Source organism: Nothoprocta perdicaria, unplaced genomic scaffold (assembly GCF_003342845.1).
Source record: "Nothoprocta perdicaria isolate Ctin4 unplaced genomic scaffold, notPer1 scaffold_46, whole genome shotgun sequence".
Taxonomy (NCBI): domain Eukaryota; kingdom Metazoa; phylum Chordata; class Aves; order Tinamiformes; family Tinamidae; genus Nothoprocta; species Nothoprocta perdicaria.
This window is the reverse complement of record NW_020455710.1, coordinates 511,177-520,516: the sequence shown is the minus strand read 5'-3', so window position 1 is coordinate 520,516 and position 9,340 is coordinate 511,177. Positions and strand designations below refer to the sequence as shown.

General features: G+C 60.0%; 2 protein-coding genes across 2 annotated transcripts; one reads left to right on the top strand and one right to left on the bottom strand.

Moving 5' to 3' along the window:
• Window positions 1-400: 400 nt before the first annotated feature.
• On the top strand, window positions 401-3,153 carry MRPS7 (mitochondrial ribosomal protein S7). Its single transcript, XM_026046796.1, has 5 exons — window positions 401-456; window positions 957-1,148; window positions 1,447-1,510; window positions 2,048-2,215; window positions 2,917-3,153. The coding sequence occupies exons 1-5, from the start codon at window positions 401-403 to the stop codon at window positions 3,136-3,138; spliced, it is 702 nt and encodes a 233-aa protein (XP_025902581.1). The 3' UTR covers window positions 3,139-3,153.
• A 1,690-nt stretch (window positions 3,154-4,843) lies between these two features.
• Window positions 4,844-7,141, bottom strand: MIF4GD (MIF4G domain containing). The gene is made up of 5 exons (XM_026046801.1): window positions 7,026-7,141; window positions 6,307-6,416; window positions 6,046-6,201; window positions 5,859-5,951; window positions 4,844-5,280 (listed from the first exon to the last, which is right to left on the bottom strand). Exons 1-5 carry the CDS (start codon window positions 7,105-7,107, stop codon window positions 5,053-5,055), a joined length of 669 nt encoding a protein of 222 aa, XP_025902586.1. The 5' UTR covers window positions 7,108-7,141; the 3' UTR covers window positions 4,844-5,052.
• Between the last annotated feature and the right edge of the window lie 2,199 nt (window positions 7,142-9,340).

The window sequence follows — 9,340 nt, the reverse complement described above, 5'->3', positions numbered from 1 at the left end:
CCCGGGAGCCATCGCGGGAAGCGGCGCCGCCCCCGCGTGCCCGCCCAGCGCCAGGGCTCGTTGTCGTCCCCTGGTGCCCATAGTGCCTTCCTGGTGCCCGTTGTCCTCCCCGCCGGCGGCCGTTACCTCCCCCGGTGCCCGTTATCACCCCCGGTGCCCGTTGTACCCCCTCGGTACCAGTTGTCCCCCCCCAGCTGCCGTTACCCCCCGGCCCCGTTGCCCCCACACGCAGCGCGCCGGGCTCGTGTCCCCCCACCCTGGAGCGGGGGGGCCGCACGGCCGGGGTGTGTGTGTGTGGATTTTGCAGCGCATTTTGAGGCTCTTTAACCACTTTCCGCCCCCGTCTGGTGACGCGAGGCCGCGGCCCCTCCCGCCGCCCGCGGCCGCGCGCACGCGCAAGATGGCGGCGCCCGGCGCGGCGGGGCTGGGCGGGCGGCTGCGGGCCTGGCTGCCCCGGTAAGCGGCGGCAGCGCGGCTGCCTGCGCCGGCACGGAACGGGGACGGGACCGCGACCGGGACGGGTCCCCGTGGAGGGCGGGATCCGGCACTGGGCTGGGAACGACGCTTAACGGCGCTCCTGGGACTCGTCCCCATCTTTAATCGCGGCTTTGGGGCTGCTTTTTCACGTTGGGGGAGCACGAGGAGCTCCCTAGTCCCCCTGCGTTCCCCCCAGCACCCTTTCCTGCTAGCTGCCCGTGAAATGAACGCCAAGTACGGGAGCAGCGCTCCCGTTCAGGCTCCTCGTTCGCGTCCGCCAGCGCACGGCGGCGTTTCTGCTCCCGCTGCCGGGCACCTCGGCGCCTCTCAGGCCTGGCCAGGCTGGCCCCTCGGACCTGTGGCCTCTGTGGTGACTAAAGCTGCGGGCGCCGCTGCCCTCGGGCTCGTCGCGGCTGCCCGGCCCCCTGACGAGTCGCGGCTCCTGGTTCACGGCCCCTTTCCCGTCTCCTCCTTTGCAGGCTGACACAAGTGAGGTGGAGTCGCTACAACGCCCAGTTTCTAGAGCCAGAAGTGGACAAGGAGTTGCTCCAGAAGTCCTGGGATGAGCTGTCCAAGGAGGAAAAGGCAAGACAGGAGCTCAGGGCTGTTCGACCCATCAAAGCTGCTCCTTCCAACGTCTCCAGTTCTGTGTTCAGCGACCCTATGATCAGGTCAGCGAAAGCACCATCTCCTCCGTTACCACTAGGTCCCACAGAGCCAAAACACGTGGGAGTTTTGCTGTCCTCCTCAGCCTGTGCTTGCTGTGCTGCACATTGCCTTCTCCTACAGACGTTCCCTTCACTTGCGCTGATCTCCTACAAAGCCCGGGCTGCAGTTAGCAGTGATTACAGCCCCCCAGACATAGCAGCACCCAGATTTAACCATGGGAACACCACAATGGGGGGAATCTTATTTCCTTGGGAGGTGAAAGCTGTTTCGATCAGATCGTGTTTGCCTTTGTGTTGACAGTAAATTCACCAACATGATGATGAAGGATGGAAATAAAGTGCTGGCCAGAAGCCTTATGGCACAGGTGAGAAGTCATGTTTCTTTTCAGAAGTCTGTCTAAAATAATGCAAAAAGAAAAGCTGGGTACTCAAGCCCCTAGGAATTAGGATGTGCCAGGATGTGGGTCATATCCTCTCAGCTGTTTTCATGCCTTATCTTATGTGTACTTTTCCAGTGAAGCCAGGGTCCTATAAACAGGTCAGCCCTTCGAATGGGGACATGTGTTGTCAACAAGATTCCCCAAATAACGGGTTATTTGTACCAGAAAAACACCAAGAGTGTTGGGGTCCTGAGAAGAGGCTTTGGAGGGAGGGTGCCCTCCAATTCAGACCTGTGTTCCTCTCCCTGGCTCTGGTCTCTGCTGCTTGGCCTTAAATAAAGAGACAAGAGCTGAAAGAGGGTGAAGTAAAATGTGCTGAGTGCTGATCTGATGCCAGTAGAGCTAGAAAAGCACCTGCAGCTACATTTGTGAAATGAAAACAATACGTCTGTAAATATGATGTGATTTTATGGAAGGAGATAATCTGTTTTCTCTGCATTTCTCCCTTGTGTTTGCCCCAAGACCCTAGAGGCCGTTAAAAGGAAGCAGCTGGAGAAGTACCACAAGGCTGCAGAACACGAGAAGGAGAAGATTGAGTGCAACCCATATGTAATTTTCCACGAGGCTCTGAAAAACTGTCAGCCTGTTATAGGGCTCTGCAGCATCACAAAAGGAGGCAAAACCTACCAGGTAAAAGGAGGGGGTCTGGGAACACATCTGTTCAGGAGAAAACCAACAAGGGAAGCAAAAACACTAGTTTTCATGCCTTTTTCTGGGCTTTCTCCTCCCTCAGAAATGGAGCCATGTTGTCTTATCTGGCTTGTAACAGCACCTGGAAATCCTGTCCAAGGTCAGGACCCCAGTTTGTGATCGTGGTAGTGCCTGTATGAGCAGCAGTCTCTGCTTATCTGAATATACCAGGAGGGTTCATAGCAAACTGTCCGAGGAGGAGGTCAGTGACAGGCAGCAAAACAACCAGCAGTCCCTGGACTGCCAGTCCCATCCCCTCTGCAATGGGGAGAGGCCCCAAAGCCGTGGGGCAGGGCAGGGCGACAGGAGGGGTGGGCTAGATACCAATAGATAAATACTGATCGATAGATTCCGATAGATAATTCCTCAGTTAGCCGGGAATCCTTCCAAAGGCCTCTTGCAGACAGTACCTGAGACCGCTCAGGACTCCCCTTTCGGTAGCTGGTTTTAAGTGCAGGTGAGGTGAACTGGCATGAATGAGCTGCCCATTTTACTGCCCCCGGCATCGCTGGGGGGGCAGCAGGTTGCCCCTGGAGTCAGAGGAGGCTCTAGAAGTACCCGTGTCCAGCTGGACACCTCCGGACACCGGAGGAGAGGCCGGTGCCGCCTCCGCGGGCTCTTAGGGGCGGCATCTCTTGCAGGTGCCAATCCCCCTCAAGGACAACCGCAAGCGCTTCCTGGCCATGAAGTGGCTCATCACGGAGTGCAGGGAGAACAAGCACCGCCGCACGCTGCTGCCCGAGAAGCTCTCGCAGGAGCTGCTCCAGGCCTTCCGCAACGAGGGGCCCGTCGTCAAGAAGAAGCACGTGCTGCACAAGATGGCCGAGTCCAACCGCGCCTACGCCCACTTCCGCTGGTGGTAGGGCCGCCACGCGGGACCCGCCGCGGCAGCCGAGCGGAGCCGGCGCCACCGCCGCCGGGGGGGCGGCCTGGGAGCCCCCCGCGGCACGGAAACCCCTCGGACCACACAGGTTCCCATCACACAGGTTCGGTTCCTTCCTGCTTGGCTGGAAGGTAGAGTCTGAGACAGCTGCCAACCCCTGCACAGTGCTCTGGTTATTTCAGAATCACCTCCCTGTGAAGACAAGCCTTAGATATTGTGCATTTTTTCTCTTTTTTTTTCCTCCCTCGAGCAATACCGTATAAAATAATATTTTTCCATTCCACTTACCTGCTTCCTCAGGACTTCCAAGTCACTCTGCTGCTGTGATCAGCAATATTTTCCCCTTTTTGGCACTCAGCAAAGGAAGAAAAGAACTGCAGCTTCTTCCCCACACAACAAACAGTCTTAGTATGGTTGATTAAAAAAAAAAAAAAAGGCAATAAAGCCCTTTTTAACTTTTAGGTCTGGTCATCAGTGATATTGCAGAGACTTGATGGAGATATTAACAGGAAAAAATAAAATTTGAGCTTCCCAGGAAAAGCATCTTGATTCTAAACCTTTGTCTCTGTTGCTTGAATCTGTCACTGCTCTCTCCAGCCACGCGCTTGGCCCAAACCCCCTCTGCTGCCCTGCACTGGAGGGCAGAAACGAGCAGGGCAGAACCTGGGCGATGCCACCGTAGGGTGTCTGGTAGGAGCAGCTTCCATGGGCTGCTCAGAGCAGCCCTTGCTGCAGCTCAGCAGCTGCACAGGGAGAACACAGGGCGCACGTAGTGGAAAACTTTTATTAGAAAAAAGAGCTCTCAATAAACTATATAGTTGCCTTTCTTCCTCTCCCATTCTCCTAAGGAACACACCATCTTTGAAACGCACTGAATTTTGAGGAAACATCGCAGTTGTGTAAAACCTACAAAACCTGTTCCTAGCTGCTCGTGCGGCGCGTTGCCCCGGGGGAGCGTCGGTGGCCGGTGGTGGTGACGCCTGAACGGAGGTTCGGCCAGCGCGGGAGGCAGCTGGAGAGGCAGCGCTCGCTGGCGCTGTTGGCGGCCCGCCCGACAACAGTGTTTTCTGAGGCTTGTCCCACAGGAACAGGTACAACCTGGCTCGGGGGACTGTCAGGCTTTCCCTTCTGCCTCCCTCGGCTCTGCTGGCTCTTGGGTAAAGCAGAGGGCTCTCTGTGCGAGCGGTGCTTTCCATAATGCTCTCATACAACACTGCGTTGAAATTCCTTGCCCTTTGCTGGCACCACTCCATAATTAGACCAAACCAGGGGAAGAATCCCAGAATTGCTGAGGTTGGAAGGGACATCTGGAGATCACCCAGTCCAACCCCCTGCTCCAGCAGGGATACCCAGAGCACGGGGCACCCGGTCGCATCCAGGTGGGTTTGGGAGATCTCCAGAGCAGGAGCCTCCGCAGCCTCCCTGGGCAGCCTGGGCCGGGGCTCGGGCACCCTCACAGAGCAGAAGCTCTTCCTCACGTGGGGCTGGAGCTGCCTGGGCTTCAGCTTGTCCCCACTGCCCCTTGTCCTGTCACTGGCCACCACTGAGCAGAGCTTGGCCCCTTCCTCCCTACATTCTCCCCTCAAGTATTTGCACACATTGATCAGACCCCTCTCAACCTTCTCCTCTCCAGGCTAACCAGGCCCTGCTTGCTTAGTCTTTCCTCGTTCGAGCTCATAAGGACTTGCTGGGTGGTAACGCGCCCTCCCTCTCCCACCTCACCACACCTCTAAAGTGAGCCTAGCACCAGGTACAGCCCGGCAGCTACGTGCACGGGGGCTCTAGCCAGCGTAAATCCTATTTACAGGAAGTGCTAGAAAAACATTAATATGAAAAGAAATGCAACCTTGGTTCGACGCTTGCTGGTGAAAGTGCTGGGGACGTCTCGCAGCGGCTAATCCGTCACTTCGCTGTAATAGTATTTCTGGGCAGCGTCCGTCATCTTCCAGTCCGCGGCCCGGAACTCGATGATCTCCAGCAGCAGGAGCTGGGACAGGGAGCTGAGCCCCTCCTGCAGCAGGAAGCCGTCGCGGAGCAGGGAGAAGAGCTCGTCCATGCGCTGCGAGTTCATCTTCTCCAGCTGCTCGCCGATGCGATGCAGCTGCAGGACCAAGCAGTCCACCTGCAGAGGGAAGGGGAAAAGCCACCTGAGTACAAGGGGACAAGGGACACACATCTCCACGGAGAGCTCCTGCAGTCTTTTATGGATGGGCCTAGCCCTAAAATATCTATGAGAATCAAGATGAGGCTGGCCCAGACTTCTGTGCTCTCCCACAGGTGCTGTGACCCGCTGGAAGGAGAGGCTGGATGTCTGTGCCAGGACAAGCACCTCCCTAGGCTCCCCTGCCTCGCCAGCAAGTTTGCCAGGGAAAGGCAGCAGCATCGGGTGGAAAAGGACTTGTTTGCTGTGGGAAAGGCCCCGTGCAGCCACCGTTCTGCCGCTCCTCCTACGTCTGCGCTTAGGTAGGAGCTGAAGCCGCATAACCCAGGAACGCCCCGGGTTCGAGGAACGGCTGCATCTGCTGCAGGTCCCCACAGCAGCGCCAGCTTCAGCGGGGACATCCAGGGGCTCACAAGCAGCCCCTCCATCCGCTCCCTGCTCCTGCTCCCAGCGCTCCCTCCAAGCTCTGCCCAGGGCTGCGCGTTTCGCTGCTCCTTGTCCCCGCAGCAGCGGGTTGTCACCCTCTGCCCCGCACTCACCTCCTCCTCCTTGTGCAGGCTGTCGGGCTGCGCCAGGCGGAAGAGACAGTCGTAAACCGGGTTCACCAGCGCCATCATGGGCATGTTGTTGACCTGCGGAGGGGCAGGAGCCACTGTCAGAGCTCGGGCCCGGAGGGGAAGGCTCTGCGGGTGTTTCAGGGGGCCTTTCCCTTGCAGCTCCCCTTACCCGCAGGTAGTCGAAGATGTTGCAGATGAAGGTGACGTAGCAGGTCCAGGCCTGGAGCGAGCGGCTGCGCAGCTCCTCCCTGGCCTTGTACTCCTGCTGCAGCCGGTTCAGCAGGCTCCTCCGGAAGACGCTCTGGCCGACCTGTTTGCTCTCTGCCTGTGGCGACAGGCCGGGGGACGAAAGTGGAGCATGAGACGGCCGGAGGGCTGCGCGTCCCTGGCGTCCTCCCCGTTCCCGGCCCGCGCGGAGGCTCTTCCTCACCTGGATGATGGTGTAGCAGATGCGCCCGGCCTCCTTGCTGAACACGCAGTCTTGCAGAGACTGGTCCACTATAATATTGGCCACTTTCTCCAGGTCCACACTGCTGGGGTCTGTGGAGGGAGGCAACAGCGTGAGCAGTCAGCAGCCTCTGTCACGCGGCCATCGCAATGCAAAGAAAAGAGGAGGAAAGCATAGAAGTGGGAAAGCAAGAAGCTGACCTGAATATGAAACACCAGCACTGCTTCAAAGCGAGGTTAATGGCAGCCAAATGGGCAAATTCCTACTGGATTCTGAATAGAGACATGGGAAGTGGGAGATGCCAGCCCTGGCAGAGCGGGATGGGCAGGCAGCAGGAAGAGGCAGGGGGAAAGGGAGAAGAAACCAAGCCAGGGGAGGAGAGGTGACCAGGTGTGGGGGAGCTGCTGGGTGACTGGAAGAGGAAGGAGCCAGAAAAAATGGAGAAAAACAAGAGCAATGCAAAAATTGCAGAAAAATTACAGCAATGCAAGAGGAGAAAAGTTCAGTGACTTTCAAACCCGCCTCCTCCGAGGTGCAGGAGCCAAACCGGAGCAGCTGCAGGGAGGAGGTGAGCAGGGGCAAGGCAGGGAGCAAAGGCCTCCCGGGCGCACGGTCACCGCTTACGAAGCGGCTTTGGTGCCCTTAGCGGTCGGTGTCAGCAGAGGGGGGTCCAGGCACCTGGCCTCGCCCGCGGCGGGTACCTTTGAGCGCCGTCTTGAGCAGCTGCTGCGTGGCCGCGTCGAAGGACTGCATGCGATACTCCTCCCTGCCCTTCTCGCCCATGACCGGCCGGCTCCGCGGAGCCGAGGCGCTAGCGGCGGCCCCTGGAAGAGAGAACAGGGCAGCTGGGAGAGGCCGGGGTTCTGCCGAGCGCCTCGGTGAAGCCCCGAATTCCCAGGTGTCGGAGTGCGGGCTCTTCTTCCGCGAGAGCCCAGCCCGAAGGGCAGCCCTGGGAGCCGAGGGCAGCCCCGGGGAGTCCCGCACTCGGAGGCTTCCCCGGCCTCGCCTCCTACCAGCCCTTCGCAGGGAGCTCCTGCACCTGGAGCTTGGAGCCTTGAGGCTCTTCCAGCCGGGAAACAAGCCCCGTTTCAGCCTCTTGCTCTGCAGGGCTGGGCCACGCCGGGGCCGGGGCGGCTGCGCCCGGAGCCGCCGTTTCGCTGCGTGTGCGGATTCCTCCCCCCTTAGTCACCGCGCTGCGGGGAGGCCCCGGGCCCGGCCGGCACCGGGGGCGGCCCCCGCCGCTCCGCAGGGCCCCGGGCCCGCGGGGGCGCCCGCTCCGCTCCGCTCCGCACCGACCTGCCCGGCGCGGCCGCCCCGCGCGGCGCCATCGCGGCTCCGGCTCCCGGGCCCGCGGCTCCCGCTCCGGGCCTCGCTCCGGTTTCCTCTTAGGTCATTTCCTCGCCCGAGCCCGGGGGCCGGGCCGGACCGGGCCGCCGCAGCGCCCCCGCCTGCAAGCGCCGGGACACGGCGGCCCGGAGCGGCCCCCGGGCTGCGGAGCTGCCCCGGTTCATGCCGAGAACACGTTAAAACCCGGCGCGGCCGGAGCTCGCACCCTCGGCAGCGCCCGGCGAGCGGGTGCAGCCGCCCCGGCCTCTCCCGCTGTGCACGAGTCCTCCCGCGAACGCGGCGGCAGCGGGTGGGAAACAGCCGGGCACGAACATAAGGAAACCTCTAATATCCCCGCTCCGTCCTGCGCACACAGGGCACGCGGCGGGACCCAGCAGCTGCAGAAAGGCCACCCGGAGGGAGAGGCAGCGGGGAAAGGCAGCGCCACAACGCAGAGGGGAAAACGGTGCGGGCACAACCGCCGTCCAGCCCACAGCGCTCGGTTCTTTCCACGACTTGGGCTGTGCCGCCCTGGCCGAGCACCCTGGGCAGCGCGACTGGGGCCGGGCCTGGGCGTCACTGGGTGCGGTGGGAAACGGAGTGTCTGGAACAGCACTCGTGGGCGCCGCGTGCCCTGACTGTCCAGGGGTAAAAGGCACTAGAAGGAAACGTCACCGCTGAGCAGCTGGAGAGGTGAATTTGGGGTGACGCAAATCCGCCCTGATAGGATTACATGGGAGTGAAAATCCCTGCCATCCCCAGGAGGCTCCTGGTGCTGCTGCTGCGTGAGGCCGAGAAACCCGAGGATCCAGGGCAGCCGTTCCCAGGAGCAGACCTGGGAGGAGCAAGGTGACCCCAGGGCTCTCCCAGTTCCTGCTCCTCCAATTCCAAAAGCGGAGCCTCAAATGCTACAAGTGGCTCTTGCCAGAGCGGTGACCTCAGTCCCCTCTCTGAGGCAGGCGACAAAGCGACTCTCAGACCCAGCTCGGGATATTCTGAGATTGCTGCTTTTCTCCTTCACTCACAGGACCTGCAGCACCCCGATTAATGGCCCCGCGTGCTATATACACCCAGACACCATATACACCCAGGTGCTCTATACACCCAGGCACTCCATACACCCACGGTCTCCGGCCACGGGGTGCCTCCTCCAGAGACGGGCAGCCCACAGAGCTCCACCTCCAGCTGTGCTATCTGCTCCAGGTTATCTCATTCAACACAGAACAGCAAATTATCCCTGTTATTGTTCTCTCCTCTTCCCCAGACAGCAGGGGTAGGAGCAGCCCTTCTCCACTTGCTGCTCTACGTCCCAAAGCGGCAGCCGGGCGGTCCCAAGCTCCCGAGCACAAGCAGGGAGCACCGTCCTGGCAGGGTGTGCGGTTCTGCTCTCTGTGCTTTGCTCCCAGGAGAACCAAAGAAAATCTCTCTATCCCAGAGGCTGCGGCTCCCGTCGCTTAGTTCCTACCCAGTTTCCTTCTATTGTGCGCGGAGCAACAGCAGCTCTGACATGAAATGGAAAACAAGAGGCTTGCGATGTTTACACAGGATGGATGGGTCCAGATTTCCTATAGGGATATTGAAGTCTAGGTCAGTACGGAAAAATTTTCTGTTGCAGTCAGTGCTGTCCGTGCCAACTGGGACCATTTCTCTCTAGAACAATCAAGACAGTCTCAATCCCATCCTCTTTGTA

Excerpts from the sequence above, each read along its gene's own strand:
- MRPS7 (XM_026046796.1), top strand. The coding sequence starts at position 401 with ATGGCGGCGCCCGGCGCGGCGGGGCTGGGCGGGCGGCTGCGGGCCTGG. Across the intron at positions 1,511-2,047 it reads CCAGAAGCCTTATGGCACAG|ACCCTAGAGGCCGTTAAAAG; the intron begins GTGAGAAGTCAT and ends GTTTGCCCCAAG. Across the intron at positions 2,216-2,916 it reads AAGGAGGCAAAACCTACCAG|GTGCCAATCCCCCTCAAGGA; the intron begins GTAAAAGGAGGG and ends CATCTCTTGCAG.
- MIF4GD (XM_026046801.1), bottom strand. The coding sequence starts at position 7,107 with ATGGGCGAGAAGGGCAGGGAGGAGTATCGCATGCAGTCCTTCGACGCG. Across the intron at positions 5,952-6,045 it reads ACATCTTCGACTACCTGCGG|GTCAACAACATGCCCATGAT; the intron begins GTAAGGGGAGCT and ends GCCCCTCCGCAG. Across the intron at positions 5,281-5,858 it reads GCCTGCACAAGGAGGAGGAG|GTGGACTGCTTGGTCCTGCA; the intron begins GTGAGTGCGGGG and ends TTCCCTCTGCAG.